The 20,925-nt window shown below is 45.3% G+C and overlaps 1 protein-coding gene across 8 annotated transcripts in view; it reads right to left on the bottom strand.

The window, feature by feature from the left end:
• The window catches only part of CNOT7 (CCR4-NOT transcription complex subunit 7), a 218,359-nt gene that overhangs the window by 148,428 nt on the left and 49,006 nt on the right, over positions 1 to 20,925 (bottom strand). For 6 of the 8 annotated variants that reach the window (XR_003854333.1, XR_003854335.1, XR_003854334.1 and 3 more), the window contains exon 2: positions 10,538 to 10,691. Coding sequence is in view for 5 of the 8 variants with exons in the window: in XM_029587129.1 (XP_029442989.1) it covers positions 10,538 to 10,691 (154 nt within the window). In the remaining 3 variants the exon portion in view is untranslated. Of the gene's footprint in view, positions 1 to 10,537; positions 10,754 to 20,925 lie in introns of those variants that run through there. The other 2 variants (XM_029587137.1, XM_029587145.1) reach the window with 2 other exon arrangements.

Genomic DNA, 20,925 nt, shown 5'->3' with positions numbered 1-20,925 from the left:
CTTTTCTGCCTTCACATTTATATGTTTCTATGTACTGATAAGCTCTGATGTAATCATCTGGAAGTTTCTTGAAATGACACAGCAAGCAGACGATCAGCTCATCTGGAAACCCATGGTCAGCTTGAGTCAATCCTGATTAGTACTACTTGTCCTGCTGGACACCCACTACTTGTCCAGCTGGACATTGCATGTTTAGTATCCCAATCACAGGATAAGGTGAAACCAACTTTCTCTGGGACTCCAGAGAAAGTTGGTTTCACCTTATCCTGTAATTGGGATACTAAACATGCGATCTACATCCCTGCAATCTTTGCACAATACTATAAGACTAGAATGAAGACACACACAAGAGATGCAAAAGAGAACTTCAGACTGCAAAATATTCACACAGACATAAAAAAAAATCCATCAGAAAGATCCAGAGACAATAGACCATCAGATAAATAGACAGGAGATCAGGACTAATAGGCAGGCTCCACAGATCATCACAAAAGGATCAGAGACCTCACAACAGAAAAGAACTCCTATCAGCAAGTTCAGATTAAACAAGTGTAAAAAGAAAATATTGCTCTTTTTGCATATTTTCTCTAAGTGATTCTGAAAAAGCAGTTGCAAGTATTTAAGGAGTATAAGCACTCCTCTCATAAAAAGAAATAGAGTTGCTTACCTGTAACAGATGTTCTCCCAGGACAGCAGGATGTTAGTTCTCACATATGGATGACATCATCGGATGGAGCTCTATCACGGAACACTTTTGTCAAAGTTTATAGAACTTTGACTGGCACACTGAGCATGCCCAGCATGCTACTAACCCTGCATCCAGCATGTCTCCTCCTTCAGTCTCATTTGTAGCAAAACGTACGAGCAAAAAATAAAATAATAAAACGTTAGCGAACCCAACTCCGCGGGGTGGCGGGTGGATTTCATAAGGACCAACATCCTGCTGTCCTGGGAGACCACCTGTTACAGGTAAGCAACTCTGTTTTCTCCCAGGACAAGCATGATGGTAGCCCTCACATATAGGTGAATAGCGAGCTACAGGATGCCTGAATAGAGTGAACCAACCAGCACCCAACGACATGCAATAGGCACAAGAACAAGGGTGCTGTTGGTTATGAGGGCAGCATGAATTTCACAGTGGGTCGCAGGAAGTTGGGTTATTAAACTGGAAACAAATTACGTAGTACAGACTGGCCAAAGATGGAATCTTGCCTGCCAGCCTTGTTGAGACAATAATGAGCTGCAAAGGTGTGGAGAGAGTTCCATGTGGCAGCTCTACAGATGTCAAAGGTACAGAACGGAGGTGCGCCACTGACGTTGCCATGGCTCTGACTGAATGCGCTTTCATGCGTCCCTGTAGCGGAAGGCTTGCTTGTTGGTAGCAGAAGGATATACAGTCTGCCAGCCCGGAGGACAGGGTCTGCTTGCCCACCGGAACTCCCAGTTTGGTCTTATCAAAGGAGACTAAAAGTTGGGTGGTCTTACTATGGGCTGTGGTGCGGTCCAAATAAAAGGTGAGCGCATGTTTACAGTCCAATGAATGCAGCGCCCGCTCACCAGGGTGTGAGTGAGGTTTAGGAAAAAGGTAGGAAGTATTATGGACTGATTTAAGAGGAAACTAGAAACTACCTTTGGCAAAAATTTAGGGTGAGTGACAAATACTACATGATTGTGGAAACATTTGGTATAAGGTGGGTATGTTACCAGTGCCTGTAGCTCACTGATTCTGCGAGCCAATGTTATAGAAACTAGAAAGATCACTTTCCAAGTGAGATGTCTGAGCTTGCAGGAGTATAGAGGCTCAAACGGAGGTCGCATGAGCCTTGCTAGCACAACACTGAGATCCCATGCCGCAACTGGGGGACGCAGTGGAGACTTCAGCTGGAGTTGGCCTCCTAAAGTGTCCTACAAGGGGTTGCACTGAAATTGGGGCATCTCCTACACCTTTATGTTAAGCGGCTTTGGCACTTACATGTACCTGAATTGAGAAAGTTTGTAGGCCAGACTCCGAGAGGTGCCAGAGGTAGTCTTGGAGCCTCGCTGTGGGGCAAGAGAAAGGGATCTATTTCCTTTGTCATGCACCACAAGGAGAATCTTTTCTACTTTAAACGATAAGATTTTCTAGTGGAAGGCTTCCGTGAAGCTATGAAGACCTGGGACACATCATTAGAAAGGTTAAGTAATTGCAGAATCAACCTTTCAACATCCATGCCGTCAGAGACAGGGAGTGGAGGTTCGGATGACGCAACAGTCCATTGTTCTGCATTATTAGGGTTGGATCTGTGCCTAGGCGAATTGGTTGTTGGACTGAGAGGATCTGTGCCTAGACGAATTGGTTGCTGGACTGAGAGGAAACCAAACTTGTTGCGGCGAGTATGGAGCTATGAGGATCAATGTGCCCCGGTCTTATCGTAACTTCACGAAGGTCTTGCTGATGAGTAGAATAGGAAGGTATGCTTATAGAAGACCAGTGTTCCATGAGTGGGTGTAGAGAATAAAATCGGTCTACTTTGCGGTTGTGAATTGATGCAAAGAGGTCTATGTACGGGCAACCCACTGGTAGAAAATTCTGTTCGCTGTAGTGGGATCTAGGGCCCATTCATGGGGATGAAAGGTCCGGCTGAGATGGTCTGCCATCACATTGTCTATGCCTGCCAGGTAGGTTGCTCTCAGCGGCATAGAATGGGAGAGAGCCGAGGCCCAGATCTGTGCCATCTCCTGGCATAGCAGTTAAGAGCCTGTGCCCCCTTGCTTGTTGAGATACCACATTGCTACCTGGTTATCTGTTTGAATTAAGATTACCTTGTTGGATAGGCAATCCTGAAATGCGAATAGGGCATACCGTATCGCCTGGAGCTCCAGAAAATTTATCTGGTGGCTTGCTTCTGCCCTGGTCCAGGTCCCCTGGGTTTGTAATTGGTTGACATGGGCTCCCCAACCTAGGTTGGAGGAATCTGTAGTCAATGTAATCTGAGGATCTGGAGGTTGAAAGGGTAGTCCTATCTGAAGATTGGACTCTTGTATCCACCAAGCCAGTGAGTGGCGAAGCTGACTGGTCAAGTGGACGGTTTGTGATAGATTTTGGTGTGATTGGGACCACTGGGACTTTAAAGTCCATTGTGTTACTCTCATGGCTAGTCAAGCCATTGGGGTAACGTGAACTATAGATGCCATGTGGCTTAGCAAGGTTAGCAGGTGACGAGCTGAAGTGGTTTGGCGAGTCCGCACTGCTTTGGCCAAGGTAGACAGTGTGTGTGCTCGGTCCTTTAGAAGGATCGCTCTGGCTTGAATGGTGTTGAGATCTACTCCAATGAACGAGAGGTTGCGTGATGGAGTCAGATGAGGTTTGGGATAGTTTATTAGAAACCCCAAGGACTGTAGCAGTTGTATGGCAAGAAGGAGGGAGTGAAGTACTACCTCCTTGGATGGACTTCTGAGCAGCCAATCGTCTAGATACGGATAGACATGGATACTGCGCTGTCTTAGGTAAGCTGCCACTATTACCAGGCATTTGGTAAATACTCGGGGTGCTGATGCCAGGCCGAATGGCAGCACCAGGTATTGGAAATGCCTTTGACCTACTATGAATCTGAGATATTTTCGATGAGGAGGGGATATGTATATATGGGCTTACGCCTCTTGAAGATCTAGAGAGCAGAGCCAATCTCCCTTTTGCAGGAGAGGAAGCATAGTGCCCAAGGTGACCATCCTGAACTTTTCCTTGCTCAGATGTTTGTTTAGGGCGCGGAGGTCCAGTATAGAAAGTATGCCGCCGACTTTTTTGGAATCAGAAAATAACGAGAGTAGAACCATTTTTCTCGCTGAGTCAGGGAACTGGTTCCACGGCATTGGATTGCAGCAGGAAAGAGAGTTCTGTTTCGAGAAGTGGAGTGTGGTTGGTTAGACTCCACGCCGGCCGCGGTGGAGTATCTGGTGGTAGTGTAAGGAAATTTAAATGGTAACCGTGGGCTGCTATAGAAAGGACCCATTGGTCGGTGGTGATTGTGTGCCATTTGTTGGCAAAGTGGCACAGGCGACTTCCCACAGGAAAAGGGGGGAGGGTTGACTGCTGCTCTCTAGATGGAAGTCAAAACCCCGATGTAGGACCAGTCTAAGGAGCTGGTTGGGCTTTTGTGCTGACGAGGCCAGCCTCGTCAGCACAGGCTGGCCTCTCACAGAGGCCAGCCTGTGCTGACGAGGCTGGCCTCTGTGAGAGGGTCTGGTCGGTCTAGCCCGGGATGGATGGCTTATAGGCTAGTCTTCTAGGTTCTCGTTGAAATGTTCTCTTGGTGGTAGACAAGAAGTCAGAGGGGACAGTGGACAGTTGGCGCAAGGTTTAGTGCGCTACTGGCTCTTGAATTTTGTCACCAAACAAATTGACCCCTGTGCATGGAAGGTCTTCCTGGCGTAAGTCAGAGCATTTAAGCCATGCCCAGCATCTGGTGCTTATTCCTGCCACTGACACTCTGGAGGCAGTTTCTAAGATATCATACGCTGCTCTGACCTCGTGTTTCCCAGCATAGAGTCCTTTCAGGAGCCAGAGGAGGGGGAGGTGGATCTGGACCTGAGCGACGGTGCGACCGGAGGAATAGACCCGACTGATGGGTGTGAGTCCCTGGACATTGTAACTCGACCTGCCGTGGTCACCTTATAGTTAATGTGGGATTTAATGGCTGAAATGTCGACAAATATTAAGAGACTTGAGAAAAAAACGGATAAAAATAGCGGGAAAAGTCAACAAGAAAGCCAACTATTACATAAATCCATTAAGAAACCGGAGGAGAGGATTAAAGTTCTGGAAGAGACAGAGAAAAAGAACATGGAATTTCACGCTGCGGTGGTGAAAGACAGAGCCCTTCTAGCAAGGCGAATAGAAAACTTTGAGAACAATTCAAAACGCTTGAACTTGCGTCTCCTAAATTTCCCTAGAGTTGTGGGGGAAGTACCCTTGGGAACTTTTCTCAAATTTCTTAAAGTGTTGGGTTTTGTGGAAAATGATTTGCCTAATATTAATGTTTGCTACTTCCTGCCAAAAAGAATTTCCAATTTAAATACACCTGATTTACCTTTTCAGGGAAATCTTACAGAGTTCTTAGAAAATTCAAATCAAGTGATAGACAGGGGAACGTTAATAGTTTCCTTTATAAATTACCTAGACCTGAATAAGGTCATGAAGAAGTATTTCTCTAAGTACCCAGTCTCACTTTATGATAAAAATGTTAAGATTTTCCCAGATCTTGCTTTAACAACTCAAATGCGGACAAAAGAGTTTTTGGCTCTCCGCCAAGAGGTTGTATCCTTGGGGTATTCATTTACACTGAGGTTTCCGTGCAAATGTTTGCTAAAAAAGAATCAGGAAACTTTTGTTTTTCTCATGTCGGAACACTTGAAAAGCTATGGAAAGTCTATGTTAATGCCTTTTCTTTGAATTTTTTCATGGATTAGACTCCCTATATTAACCTAATGCCTCTTTCACTTTTTATGGTGTTTGCACTATATTACTTTGATTATATAAGTAAGATATAATAGCTGACAGATATTTGTTGTGTATAAAAAAACAATAGTTTTGTTTCTAATTCTATATGTCAGCTATATTTTCTTTATTGTCTCGTCTGATCTGCTTTTGTGATTTCCACTTATATTATTATGTTGTAATTTTGAAAACTGATAAATAAAAAAAAAAAAATAGAGTCCTTTCTGGAGGATGGTAGGCAACCTTTCCTGGAATTCTTCAGGCAGGGTCTCAGTGAAGTCTTGACTTGTTTCCAGTGATTCCTAGCGTATTGCTACATCTATAGCTGTTAGGACTCTATACGTGCCATCAGCATAGATCCCTGGAAAACTCTTCAGCCGAAGGCATCCAAGGACTTCTGCTCTTTGCCAGGAGGGGCTGATGAGTGAAGCCGGATCTCTTAGCCTTTTTCGGGGCGGATTCCACCACTATGGAGTGGTGGGGTAGTTGGCTCTTTTGAAAACCCGGAGCTGACTGAACCAGGTATGTTAAACAATACACAGGGATATTTCAAAGTAATTCTCTGTCCATCAAAATGATTACATACACATAAAGAGAATAATTTATACATATAATATGTCAATACAATAAATTTATTGATACCACAAAATATAAAATCACATCTCTTACGTATTGGATGGAACGGACGGACTGGAAGGAAGACTGTTTTTTATAAAAGTAGAAGAGCCCGATTGGATCGGGAGGTACCGGGGTGTGCAAAGGAATTATTGAGGAAGAACTTGTATGTTTTTGTAATATAAAACATATTTCAAACACGTTTGATGAGATCATCAGTTTAAGGCTTGTGGATCTACTGGATAATAGATCATCAAGAATCAGTAATAATTAGCGCTGAGGCTCGCGCGGCCGGCGCAGCCCAATCGGGGCAAGAGCCTGCTCATACCGAAGTGAGCCGAGCGGAGAGAGCCCAGCCGAGCCACGACGACCTCAAGTGCAGCCAAAAAAGGGAGACAGCCGCGTGGTGAGTTTAACTGCGCCCCCAATAGACTCTGCCGGCCTATCAGGCGCCGGCCAGAGTCCCTTTAAAAAACAGCAGCGATCCCGGCAGCGTCTCGCTCCGGGCGTCACGCGCCCATTTCGTGAGCCCCAGGGTAGGGGCCCCTAAGTTGTTCGCAACCTCTCCCTTAACACTATCACACCGGATCTTTCATAGGCATCCTGCCTTTCTCAACACTCCGCTCTTCCAGCAATCATCCAGCACCCTCGCTTCTAGTCTTGCCTCTCGTGCACCCCTTCGTGCAACACCAAAGTGCTGCCAGAGCCACTCCCTACGGCTGCTCACAAACTCCACTAATATACCTAGACACTAGAGCCCATCACACTACCGGCTCACCTCTACGTCCTCTACGCTCCTCCGGACAAGCCTACTAACAGCGATTCGACACTCCCCTCAAGCCTGGAGGCTCAAACAAGAAAGATGTGCACTTTCGCAATACCCATAACTTTCACCCGTTGGGTTAATAGGCCCAAACGTGCTGCTCTTCCCATCCTCCGACAAGAAAGGCTAATCCCTATCATGATTTCACCTGTCACTCAAATACTCGGACTCTCCCTTTTCACAGTAACCCTTTTCAATGCCCAATCCATCACCAAAAAAACTCATATTCTCAACGACTATCTGGCTGACGCTAAACCGGACACCTGTGCAGTCACAGAAACCTGGTTGAAACCGACAGACAGTACTAATGAATCAGCTCCCCACTCAACTATACGACCTCCTTTCAATCCCCAGACCCAAAAAAAGAGGAGGGCTACTTCTAGCAGCAAAAAAGGGTCTAGGCCTCTCATTGCATCTATCATCCTCTACAAACAATCTCGAACTGGCCCTTTTCAAATCTGATCATCTTCAACTTGGCCTAATCTACGCACCTCCAGGAAAACTGGACTCCGACCCTTCTCCTATGATCGAATTAATCGCCAAGCATTTCAACCCCGACAAACCAGCCATCCTGATGGGAGACTTCAATCTACATGTGGACGCCTCACCGCAATCCCCCAACTGTGAAATTCTACTCACTGCACTCAGCCACATGGGTCTTAGACAAATTGTCAACAGCCCTACACACAAAGCAGGCCATACATTGGACCTCATTTTCATAAATAATGGCATCTCCTCACTTACCAGCCCGACATGCGCTCCAGTCCCCTGGACAGACCACCAAATCATTTCCACAGGGCTGCAAATCAAAGAACACCCCCCTCATTACTTCCCCAAAATAACAATCCAGTTCAAGAAACGTTGTTCCATAGACCACCTGAGCACGCTGCTCTCCAAGGATCTAGCCCAACTCAACCTCTCGGATGCTAACACTGCGACTTCTTCCTGGTTCAATATTACAAGCAAAGTTGCAGAACAATCCTGCCCAATAATCAATAAAACACTACAACCATCTCAGGACAACAGAAAACCATGGTTCACTCCAGAACTGAAGGCCCTTAAGCAAGACCTATGAAGCAAAGAACACAGATGGCGCAAGAACCCATCTACCTCGACTCTTTCGGCCTACAAATCCCTACTAAATGCCTACAGGAACGCCATCCTTAGATCCAAGAAAGATTTCTTCTCATTTTCGACTCCAAAGCCTTGTTCTCCTATGTCTCATCACTCACCAAGCCATCCCCTCCCACCATAGCTGATGACCTAGCCTTCAGCAAAGCCACAGAGTTAGCTATCTACTTTGAGAAAAAAATCGCCAACCTCATCAAGCCAATCACCGCCTTCCTACCTGGAGCCCCGCCTCCACTCACCACATCTCCTAAACGAAACTCATTTCTAGAATCCTTCGAGTCCTCGTCATCTCTGGAAATTGAAAACATTCTTAAGAAGCTTAAGCCCTCTTCACATCCGTCTGACCCAATACCCTCCAACCTGCTTTTCTCCATTCCGAACATCATCTCAAATCCTATAGCAGACATCATCAACTGCTCCTTGGCACAAGGGCAGGTACCAGACCAACTAAAACTCGCAATACTTAAACCCCTACTAAAAAAACCCAACCTTCCGCCCTCTGACCCAGCAAACTTCCGCCCTATAGCGAACTTGCCTCTGATCGCCAAAATTATGGAAAAAATAGTAAACAAACAACTCTCCGAATACCTGGAGGAGAACAATATTCTCTCACCATTCCAGTTCGGATTTCGCAAAACTCTAAACACTGAATCCCTCCTAACCTCTCTTTCGGACACCATCCTCCTAAACCTGGAAAAAAAAAACAACCTTATCTTCTAGCACTACTAGATCTATCTGCGGCCTTTGACACGGTGAATCATTCCATCCTTTTAGAGCGCCTGTCAGACATTGGCATCAAGGGAGTGGCACTCAGCTGGTTCAAATCATTCCTAGACAACAGATTCTTCAAGGTCAGGATCAACAATAAGGAATCACACCCTGTCCTTCTCTGTTGCAGAGGATGTTGAAGCCTTTGAGCGGGACGCTGCTGGTGACTGCTGGTTACCGGTGTCTCAGTGTTGTTGAGACATCGAAGGAGAAGGAGTCAGGGATGAAGAAAGTTTCCGACTCTGTGCGCTTTTGACTGGAGTCGATGGAGACGAGTGCTTAGAGGCGAACAGGTGCTCCATCTTCTCCAGGTGGGCGCGGCGGCCTTCAGGGGTCATTTGGGCACAACTAGTGCACTGTTGGACGTCGTGGGAAGGCCCCAAGCATAAGACACAGACATAATGAGGGTCCGTAATTGACACAGTCCTCGGACACCCAGGGCACTTCCGAAAACCAGTCGCCATTTCTAAAAAAAGGGGCAGCGTGCGGTCGGTGGGCACAGATAGGAACACCCCCGGGAGCCGACTGCAACAAACGTGGCAAACTTACCGGTATCAGCGAAGATTGGCGGTCAATGGGGACCCTGGGACAGGGAAATATTTTGAAATTTTTGAGGAAAAAGTTCTGAGGAAAAAATTGTGAGAAATTCTCACAGAGCTCCATAGAACCGCAAGGCAATTGCTGCGCTGAAAAAAAGACTGAAGGGGGACCCCTGCTGGATGCAGGGTTAGTGGCATGTTGGGCATGCTCAGTGTGCCAGTCAAATTTCTAGAAACTTTGACAAAAGTGTTCCGTGATAGGGCTCCATCCGATGAGGTCACCCATGTGTGAGAACTACCATCCTGCTTGTCCTGGGAGAACGTGATAGATAAAATTATCAAAATGATTGCTGCAGCAAATTGTTCATGGAACATTTAACCTACAATTCTTTTTAAATGAAGTCGATTTTAAATTAACAAACCTGTTTTAAATTAATCTTATGCTTCCATCTGGTGGCTGGAGACATGTATTGCTTGAGTTAACATTAAAAATTAGATGCAAGTATTGAAGTTAGGTAATAACCTTTTTACATTTCATAAAATACCTTCCTTTCGCTTGCAACAAGCTTATTTAGCTAGGTAAATAGCTTTTAAAAGTTGCCCTCACAGTATGCTAATTTTTCCTCAGATTTTAAAAGTGGACCATTCATTTCATGACAGTATCCCTATGTGATACAAATAAAGTGAAAAACATGATCAAAACATCATGTACCCAGCTCTGGGCTGGGTACATGATGTTAGCCATTCTGTTTATCTAGTGTTGCAAGAACGCGGTTCTAATATCAAGGATAATACTGCTAAAATCACATCCACTGGAGGGAGGAGACAACCCCCGCTCCTTCCAGAGAAGGAAACAAAGCAGCAATAAAAAGCTATAAACTAACTTTTGGCAGAATGAAGACCCTTCAGATTTCAAAATTTCAGGGCCTAAGATCTCAGCAGATTTTGATTTCAGAGACTGAAGCAGAGGAGAAGGCAATAAAAGAAAACATAACTGAGCATGGAATCTCTTCATACATTTTACTAGTACTAAACTATGAAATCCAATACAAAATTCACATGATTAATTCACATTTCTAATTGATGTAACACAGCTCAAAATTATAAGCAGCCCCAAACAAGTGAAATAAGTTGACTATGTGACCAAGTCTACTACAAAGCACTTATGAAAGGCCTGAAGAAACATACCATTGCAACATAATTATACTTGCGTATAACCTGGCGAATTCTCTTCATCTCTTCATCCAAGTTGCAGGCCCAGACTTCACAAATTCTTTGACTATGGTCTACCGTTGCAGCTGGCATAGTCAGGGTGAGGGTCAGATCCCAGGCATCAAAAGAACTAAATTTGATTGAAGGACAATTTCATTAAAAAAATATGTTTGTTGCCCTCTATTTTTGTACCTAAAATATAAACACACAAAAAGAAGACAAGAAAATTGCATCAATTTTAGACTCCAATACATTAAACTAAAAAGTCTATCAAGCTGCATGGGTATTTCTGAATGTTGGAATATTAATTTAAACAGTCGCATATTGTTAATCAACAGAAGAAATTTTAGTCCTGAGGGAATTCTGCAACACTGTGGAGCGCAGAATTGCCAAATTCTGCGCAGAAATTAGCAGCGGAGACCCCGGCATGTTGCGAATGGAGCTCGCAGCAAAGATGGAAGGCTCCCGTGTGCCGCGAACAGAGTGTGATCCGTTCGTGGCAAAGATGGAAGGCCCCGGTGAGAGAGAATGTGTGTGTGTGTGCGCGAGAGGGGGAGGGGAGGGTGAGAGAGAGCAGGAGGGTGTGAAAGAGAACATGGAAGGTAAGAGGGGGGGGGATGCTTGAGTGTGGGTTTCAGAGAGAGGGAGCCTATATGAGGAGATTGTGAAAGGATTGTGTATGTGTGTAAAGGGGTGCGTGAGAGAGAGACATAGGTAGCCTGTGTGAGGATGTATGTAAGCAAGAAAGAGGGCCCTGTATGAAGGTGTGTGTGTGTGTGTGTGTGTGTGTTTGTGTGTGTGAGAGAGACACAGACAGAGAGACAGACAGAGAGACTGTATGAGGGGGTGTGTATGTGTATTAGAGAGAGGGAGCCTGTGTGAGGGGTAGTACTAAGAACAGGGTCAAACTCTGGGGTTGGCAATAGAGTGGAAGGGGTTCAGCCTAGAGGTGGAGGAGTTGTGGCCTGAGAGGGCAAAGTGGCCAGAGGAGCTTAACAACCAAAAAAATGCCACTGCCTAGAAACTAAAAACCTGAAGATACATGCCATCCAGACACTATCAGATTGCTTATAGATGGGGGTTTGAAAAATGTATTCAGGACTTGCTTTGTATTCCTGCTGTCCTGTGTTGAGGGATCGAGTGGCAGGAATACATGGTGAGTGTATTTCTCCGGCAAGTTCCAAGTTCCCGCCATACCCTTATACTTGCTCTCTCCCCTCAGTACACACCCCCTTTCAACCAGGTGCAGTCCCTTCTCTCTCTCCTATCATCTCACTGCCTTACCTACTCCCCTCACCTTCGCTTCTCCCCATCCCTTCCCTCCCTCCCCACCTGTTGCAGCCCCGTCTTTCCGGGCCCCAATAGTGTCTCGCTCTCCAAACAAAAATCCACTCACCTGGCAAGTGTATTTTTTTTAAAGCTTAGTAACGTATTATGAACAGCAGCAAAAGATTAAATTGATCCATACAGTGTGCCCAGTTGAAACTCTTCCATTTAGGCTACATGAACATATATATTTGAATATGCAACCCAACTTCAATTGCTCCTGCCAAAATCTTGTCTTTTACCCGATCTCTCTCAATCCTTTTTCCTATCACGCCTTGTGCATTATTAATACCAATCAGGTTTTCAAATATCTATATCATAACCCCCTGTCCCTCCTCTCGTGTATGCTTATTTAAGTCCTTAAATCTCATCTCAGATCCTGCACCATTTTTGTTGCTGCTCTATATCCTTTCTGAGGTATGGTCTCCACAACCGAACACAATATTCTAAGGGAGGTCTCACCAATGACCTGTACAGAGGTGTTATCACCTCTATTTTTATTAGTTATACCTCTTCCTATACACACAATTTTATTTATTTATTTATTTTGACATTTGATCTGAGATATCACATCGGTTTACATTCAGGTACTGTAGGAATTTCCCTATCCCCAGAAGGCTTACAATCTAAGTTTGTACCTGAGGCAATGGAGGGTAAAGTGACTTGCCCAAGGTCACAAGGAGCAACAGCAGGACTCAAACCCTGGTCTCCTGGTTCATAGCCCACTGCTCTAACCCACTAGGCTAATTCCTCCTCCCACTAGCATCCCTCTGGTTCTGGCCACCTCATTATGACACTGTAAGACATAAGAAATTGCCATACTGGGTCAGACAAAGGGTCCATCAAGCCCAGCATCCTGTTTCCAACAGTGACCAAACCAGGCTGCAAGAACCTGGCAAGTATCCAAACACTAAGAAGATCCCATGCTACTGATGCCAGTAGTAGCAGCAGAGGCCATTCCCTAAGTCAACTTGATTAATAGCAGTTAATAGACTTCTCCAAGAACTTATCCAAACCTTTTTTAAACCCAGCTACACTAACTGCAAAACCACATCCTCTGGCAACAAATTCCAGAGCTTAACTGTGCATTGAGTGAACAAGAATTTTCTCTGATTAGTTTTAAATGTGCTACTTGCTAACTTCAAGCAGTGCCCCCTAGCCCTTCTATTATTCGAAAGTGTAACCGATTAACATCTACTTGTTCTAGACCGATCATGATTTTAAAGACCTCTATCATGTCTTCCCTCAGCCGTCTCTTCTCATGAAAAACAATCACCTTGAGGTCTCTCTCCTGGTCAGTGTACATCAGATTTCTGCACCCAAAATACATGATTGCATTTTTCCATTGAATCTGAATTGCCAAGCATCTGATCACTTCTCAATCTGATAGCTCTCTCGAGGGCACAAGTCTTCATGTCATTTACAAAAAGAACAGTCAAAGATACTGAACAGAAATGGTCCAAAGATCACTCCATTAATTACCTTTCTCTTCTCAAAGTGAATTATATTTACCAACACTCTGTATTGTCTCACTTAACAAGTTTCTAATCCAGTCCACTACCTCGGAACGCGTCCCCAAACTGCTCAGTTTATTAATGAGCCCCTTATGCAGGACAATATGAAAAGCTTTACCAAAATTCATGTAAACTACATTCAGCATTGCCCTTATTCTAATTCTCTAGTCACCAAAAGAAATCAAATGTGACATGATTTGCTTTTGGTAAAACCATTCTGTTTCGGGTCCTGCAACTCACTGGCTTGTAGGTAGTTTACTATCCTTTTCTTTAGTAGAATCTCCATTAATTTTTCCACAAGTAAATAAGATTAACTGACCTATAGTTTCCAACCACTTCTCTGTTAACACTTATGAAGAGAAAACCAGTCAAATCTGCTAGTTGCTTAAAAAGGCTGGTTTAATCTCTTATATGGATAGCCAAGGCAACAACTGTGGGGTACATATTCAGTCATTTTCTGGATAGCAAAGTTAACCAGATAAACTTAACTAACTTTGGAGTTATAGTGCAGCCACACTATTAAATATAGCCAACTATCTTAAAGTTGGTCGGGTAACTTTACCAAGCTAACTTTAGGATAGCTCTTTGGCACAACCAGACTTAGCCAGATAAGTTAGCATGATAATTTATCCAATGAACGCATCTCCTCCCCAAAACACCAAGTTATCTGGCTTAATTTTAGCCAGATAAAGATATCCAGCTGAATTTTAGATGAATAAGTACCCAAATATTAACTTAGCTTGATAAGAACTGAGTTATCCAGCTAAATGCCTCCAAATATGTACCTCTGTATTACTAAAAATATCACCTTTCTCCTGAAGGCAATAGCAACCAACAGTTGCCTGTAAGGCTTCAGAAGTCAATCAAAGTGATTCTAGAACTCCAAAAAGCAATCATATACTACTGTGAAATAATACTATCCTTTTGTTTTTATTATTGTAACTGTCATTTCTTCTACAGAAATGAAAATGTATTTATATAGAAAAAATAAGTAAATTCAATGGGGGTAGATAATTTATTTTGACAAAAGCTAGATGTTCCTCAACTATACTCAAGCTAAGCGTGGTTTCTCCAAGGCCCCAGGAGATGTTATGGTTTGTAAAATATAATTGAGCTGGCTTTGGTGTGCTGTACTCACAGATAGCATAGACAGAAAACAGGGGCAAAGACAAAAGTCAGATGATTAGATGGTCATTCCCTTAATCACTGGGATTGGCTGAAGGCCAAGTAAAAGGAGATAAGAAGCAGAAAGTGTTCTTGGCAACCAGGAGATTATCCAGCCTTTAGCATTTGACTTGTCCCAAATCTCTCCAGCCCTGCTTTGTTCCAGCTTGTTCGAGCTCCAAGATGCACAGCATTACAACCCTGCTTCACGCCGGCTGTTTCCTGTCGATAGCAGGGCTGAATTAGCCATGCTGTCATGGGAACTGCCAATCAGGGCCCAGGAGGCGGAGCTTAAGTAGCAGAATGTAGATTTTTTCAGACTCTGCGGCTGCGTATGTGTTCCCGCGCAGGAAGTAACAGATTCTCCTCAGTCTGTTTTTTCCACACGCGGGAGCACACGAGGAGCTATATTCTCCTCACACAGTTTAAAAATTTTTTTTAGAAGAAAATGTCGAAAAAGCCTTCGGGCTTCAAACCGTGTCCCTGTGGTAAGATCATGTCCGTCACCAGACATGATCGCTGTCACCGCTGTTTGGGACCGGATCACAATCAGTTCGATTATGATTTTTGTGGACGGATGGACCCGCGAGCCCAGAGTCATAGGGCCTACAGGATGATGGAACTCAAGCTCACAAATAGGCCGTTGACGACTCATTCCTCACCGGGGCCGGCGTCGCGGGCGCCACCCCAGAAAAGAAGAGCCTCGTCGTGGGACCAGCAGGCTTCCGGGACCGGAGGTAAGGCCATGGAACAGGAGAAGACCCAGGGATCTGGGTCACGCCATAAGGAAGAACAAAACCCCGTACCAAAATGGAGGATTTCGAGGGAGTATTCACCCTCAACTCAAAAAAGACTGTGCCGACAATCATACGAACAGGTATGGGCACACCGGGATCCATCGACGCAGAGGGCAGATTCCCGATCGGAACCCAAAGCCCGCCCGACGCACGTAGCGTCGATGAAACTGCACCGCTCGACGGGCCTAAAGAGGCCGGAGCCGTCGCTGCGAGCATCGAATCCAGCGCCGAGAACACTGGAGCCGGCGCCGGCGAGACCAGAGGCGCCACCGAAAACACCAGTGCCGGGGCCGACCAGACCGGGGCCGGGGCCAACCAGACCGGAACCAGAGCAGATAACACCGAGGCCGGCGCCGACGAGATCGGATGCCGGTGCAACAGTGTCTGGAGTTGGTACAGAGTACGTCACGCCAGGTTTCGGGACTACTTCCAGGACTGACGCAGGTACGAAGACAGCTCATAAAGCACATAGACCCCCCGATCGAGGCATGAAAGACAGTCCTCAGTGGGCAGAAGTCATACTTCTTCAAAACGCTCAATATCTGGGAGGGATTCTCCAACGGATAGTGAACATTCGCATAGACGAAAGAGGTCGAAACACCATAATAAAAGTTCTTCTTCCTCCTCCAGACATGTTCACGAGCGTAAACGTCACCGCTCCTCAGATTATACTGGAGACATATCACCAGCTTCATCTTCCTCCAATCATGCAGGAAGGTCAGGACCTTCGGAGAGGCGAACAATACCAATTTCATCCTCTAATTCATCTTGTTCCCTCTCACAGTCTACGGACAGGGAATCCTCCGGACAACAATCAGGAAGTCACGCTAAAACATTAGTAGAGGATACTAGTTCGAGACCTCCCACCCCGCAGTCTGTCCAGCCACCGGATGGCCCACCACCATTGGGCACATCTCAAACGCCCTCAGATGCCAGCACAAACCAAAAAGGCATTCTGGGATCTCTCACAATCCCTTGCAGGATTCTTCGAAACGCTGCAGTCTTCATTTATTTTGCCACCAGAAGACATATCTAGTCCACAGGAACCGACAGAACAGCCACAGTTATTCCCGGTAGAACCAACACCTGTTCCAATACAACCACAGCCTTCGTCTCCAGCTCGCTCTCACTCCTCACAAGGGGAGTCGGTAGCGTCACAATCTTCACCTTCCTCATCCACAGGCTACCCTTCAGATCCGCCAGAACAGCCATCTGAACCGTATTCTCCCTCGGAGGATCTTTCTTACCCAAAGTTTGTAGAAAAGATGGGAGCCATTTTAAAATTGGAAGTGCAGAAATTACCAGAGCCCAGGGCGGAAACATTGGGCCTCTTAAAAATCTTCGATACACCAGGGGAGCCTACATCACTGCCACCACACAATGTGTTACATAGTATTCTTCAAATATCATGGGAGACACCGTTCACAGTCTCAGCAGTATCTAGGAAAACAGATTTGAAGTTTAAGTTACAAAAACCTTCTACATATTCCACTTCACAGTTACTGCATGACTCCATCGTTGTAGAATCAGCGTTACAGAGGTCTAAAAAGTCAAACACACATGCCTCCAACCCCCCTGGCAAGGATAATAAATGCTTAGATGATTTTGCTAAGCAATACCAAAACGCTATGCTAACAGCTCGCATTTATCATCATCAATTCTACATGGTCCAGTACATGTATGAATGTATTCAAGCAACCAAGGGAATGTTTACCTCGACTGGGGATAACATTCCTTCTCCTATTTTGGAATGTTCACGTCATCTGCTTCGGGCAGTCTATGAAGGATTTGAAAACTCCTCTCGAGCATCAGCCACAACAATAGCAGCACGCAGACTGGCTTGGTTAAAAGCCAGTGCTATTTGAGACGACTTACATGAGAAGTTAGCTAATCTTCCTTGTATGGGAGATAACTTGTGTGGTGAGCGTTCCCATGATACAGTCAACAAGTTGAAGGATCAAGCTCTCACAGTACAATCCTTAACACCAACATCTTCCAAACGATACTATCAAACGGCTCGTAGACAACCCTTCTTTAGATGACCGCATAGGAATTAACCCTTTAGAATGCCATCTTATCCTACATATCAAAGACAGCAGACTCATCCTCCTCCACAACACCAGCAGAGGGGAAAAACCACGATCGCAAAGACAACAACAACCGCAGCAAACAGCAGCCTCAGTAAAGTCCTCAGTCTTTTTAAGGACCAGGCCACCACCAGCCTCAACAGAAGCACCTCTCGAAAGAATCACAGCTCGTTTCTCTGCTTGGGAGTCCATAACATCGGATCAGTGGGTACTAGAAATAGTGAAGAATGTATATCAACGTCAGTTTGTCACCAACCCCCAAATTCCACATCTAACACCTCGGGGCTCGAAAACTCTGCATCCTCAGCTCACCCAAGAGATAGCCCTACTCCACCATCAAGGGGCTATCCGGTACGTTCCTCGAACAGATCGAAGCAAGGGTTTTTATTCCCCTTACTTCCTAATTCCAAAGAAATCCAGGGGAAACCAACCTATCTTGGACCTAAGGGACTTGAACAAATGGATAGTTTGGGAAAAATTCAAGATGGTTTCTCTGAAGTCCATCCTTCCATTATTACAGCCCAAGGACTGGATGTGTTCAATAGATCTGAAGGGTGCTTACACACACATTCCAATCCACCGATCCTCTTGGCGATACCTTTGTTTTCAATATCACAATCAACATTACCAATACAAGGCTCTTCCCTTTGGTCTATCGGCAGCGCCCAGGGTATTCACCAAATGTATGGTAGTGGTGGTGGCCCACCTTCGACAACAAGGTCTGACAGTTTTTCCATATCTGGACGATTGGTTGACAGTAGTGTAGGACCCGATTCTATTAAAGAATCATTTCACCACAGCAATCAGTTGCCTCCAGAGATTGGGGTTGCTCATCAACTACTCAAAATCCACGTTACAACCTACACAAATTCTACACTTCATAGGAGCTTGCCTGGACACCATTCGCACAAGAGCATTCCTTCCGGAGGACAGGAAGATGACAATACATTCTCTCCTGCGGTCACTCAAGGATACGCAACACCCAATGGCTCGAAACATTCTGACAGCCTTGGGTCACATGGTGGCAGCAAATTTCATGGTGCCGAACACAAAACTTCGCATGAGACTCTTGCAGTGGGGTCTCAAACGACAGTGGAAACAGCATGTGCAACCCTTGCAAAAACGTGTAATGATGACGTTTCAGATGAAGAAGGACATCGAGTGATGGCTCCTAGAACACACATTAGACAAAGGAGCCCTATTCAGTCCTCCGCCACACAATGCAGTCCTCACGACAGATGCATCCCGGAAGGGTTGGGGAGCACATCTAGATCTCTGAGAGATGTTAAGGTCTATGGACACCTACTGAACAGAATCTGCAGATCAATCTCCTGGAACTAAGAGCAATACGCAATGCCCTAAAAACCTTTCAGAAACACCTGCAAGGTCGACGCGTCATGATATATACCGACAATCAGGTGGCAATGTTTTATATAAACAAGCAAGGCGGGTCCGGTTCATGGTCCCTCTGCAGGGAAGCTCTGCAAATCTTTCACCATACACACAGGCAGTCCCCATCCATCTTCAAGCAACCTACCTGCCGGGACTAGCAAACACCAGAGCGGACAGGTTAAGTCACATTTTCCACCCGCACGAATGTTCACTCAACCCAGAAGTGACTCAGCAGATCTTCGATCATTGGGGAACCCCAACGATAGATCTATTTGCAACGGAAGCGAACACGCAACTTCCACAATTTTGCTCGATTCGACCGAGCTCATCACAACTCGCCCAGGATGCCTTCCTAATACCATGGACGACAAATCTTCTATATGCCTCTCCACCGATTCCACTAATCACCAGGACACTTAAAAAATGCATATTGGACAACAGCCAAATGATCCTCATTGCCCCAACCTGGCCCAGACAACCGTGGTACAGTTATCTCTTACGTCTGTCTATCGACAACCCAGTTCGACTTCCAGACCGACCAGATGTTCTACTTCAGGACGGCGGAGTGCTCATCCATCCACTCCATTCCTCACTCCATCTGAATGCATGGAGATTGAACAGGCACTACTAATGGCACAGGGAGTTTCTGCAGTAGCACAAGCGATACTTCTAGAATCAAGGAACCCATCTACTAGACGCAGTTATACATTCAAATGGAAACACTATTCCAACTGGTGTACGGAATATGGTATTCCACCCATTGACTGTTCACCAACCCTCTTATTAGATTATCTACATTCACTATATCAGGCTGGATTAGCAACATCATCTATAAGATTTCATCTCAGCACGATTCCCGCATATCACCGACCGATTAATAATCACTCTATTGCTGAGCACCCATTATTATCCAGGTTTAATCAAGGGGTTACTGCATCTTCGCCCGCCTATAGCTAAACCACCGGTTCCTTGGAACCTCAATGTATTTCTTGAACAACTAATGCTACCACCATTTGAACCCATTGAGTCAGCACATCTCAAATATCTCACCTGGAAAGTAGCAATTTTAGTAGCAGTAACATCTGCACAGAGTGAGTGAATTACAGGCACTAGTACATTATGAACCATACCTACAATTCCATCACAATAAGGTCATCCTGCGTCCTCATCCAGCCTTCCTTCCAAAGGTGATTTCGGCCTTCCATCTCAATCAATCAATCGAGTTATCCATTTTTATCCCCAAGACCTCATTCAAACGACAGAGAACGTTTGTTGCACACCTTGGACTGTAAACGAGCACTGGCTTATTACAAAAGAAGAACTCACTCTATGAACTGGGTATCTCAATTATTCGTTTCCTTCAACCCGAATGCCCCGGGATTGCCGGTGGCTAAACGAACAATCTCAAGCTGGATAGTTCAGTGTATCCAGTTTTGTTACAACAAGAAAAGTTTACCACTTCCCTCGCTTCCACGAGCTCATCAAGTTCGCGCCATGGCCACATCCATTGCACATCTCAGGAACATATAACCAGTGGACATCTGCAAGGCGGCCACATGGTCCTCCCTGCATACCTTCACTTCTCATTACTGCATAGACAATCAGTCAGCAGCAGATGTGAAGCTGGGACAGGCGATTCTTCACACATTGCCTACTTAAAACAAGCGACTACCACACTTACCCATCACGTGCTAGGTAATTGTTACAGCATGATAGGGAGCTTGGGACTCCAATGACAGCATGGCTAATTCAGCCCTGCTATCCATGGGAAAAAGCAAGTTTGCTTACCCACCCACCTCCCTGGTAGTCGCATTTTCAACAGCTACGCTCAAGCTTAACTACAGACTGAGGAGAATCTGTTACTTCCTGCGCAGGAACACACGCGCAACCGCAAAGTCTGAAAAAAAATCTACATTCTGCTACTTAAGGTCCGACTCCCGGGCCCTGATTGGCAGTTCCCATGACAGCATGGCTAATTCATCCTGCTATCTACGGAAACACCGTTTACAGTAAGCAAACTTGCTTTTCCAGCACCAGGACTCACTTTACTCCAGTATTGCTTCACTTGTTCTGGTTTTCACCTC

Source organism: Rhinatrema bivittatum, chromosome 1 (genome assembly GCF_901001135.1).
Source record: "Rhinatrema bivittatum chromosome 1, aRhiBiv1.1, whole genome shotgun sequence".
NCBI classification, from domain to species: domain Eukaryota; kingdom Metazoa; phylum Chordata; class Amphibia; order Gymnophiona; family Rhinatrematidae; genus Rhinatrema; species Rhinatrema bivittatum.
Note: the sequence above shows the minus strand (reverse complement) of the source record. Positions and strands in the feature narration are given on the sequence as shown.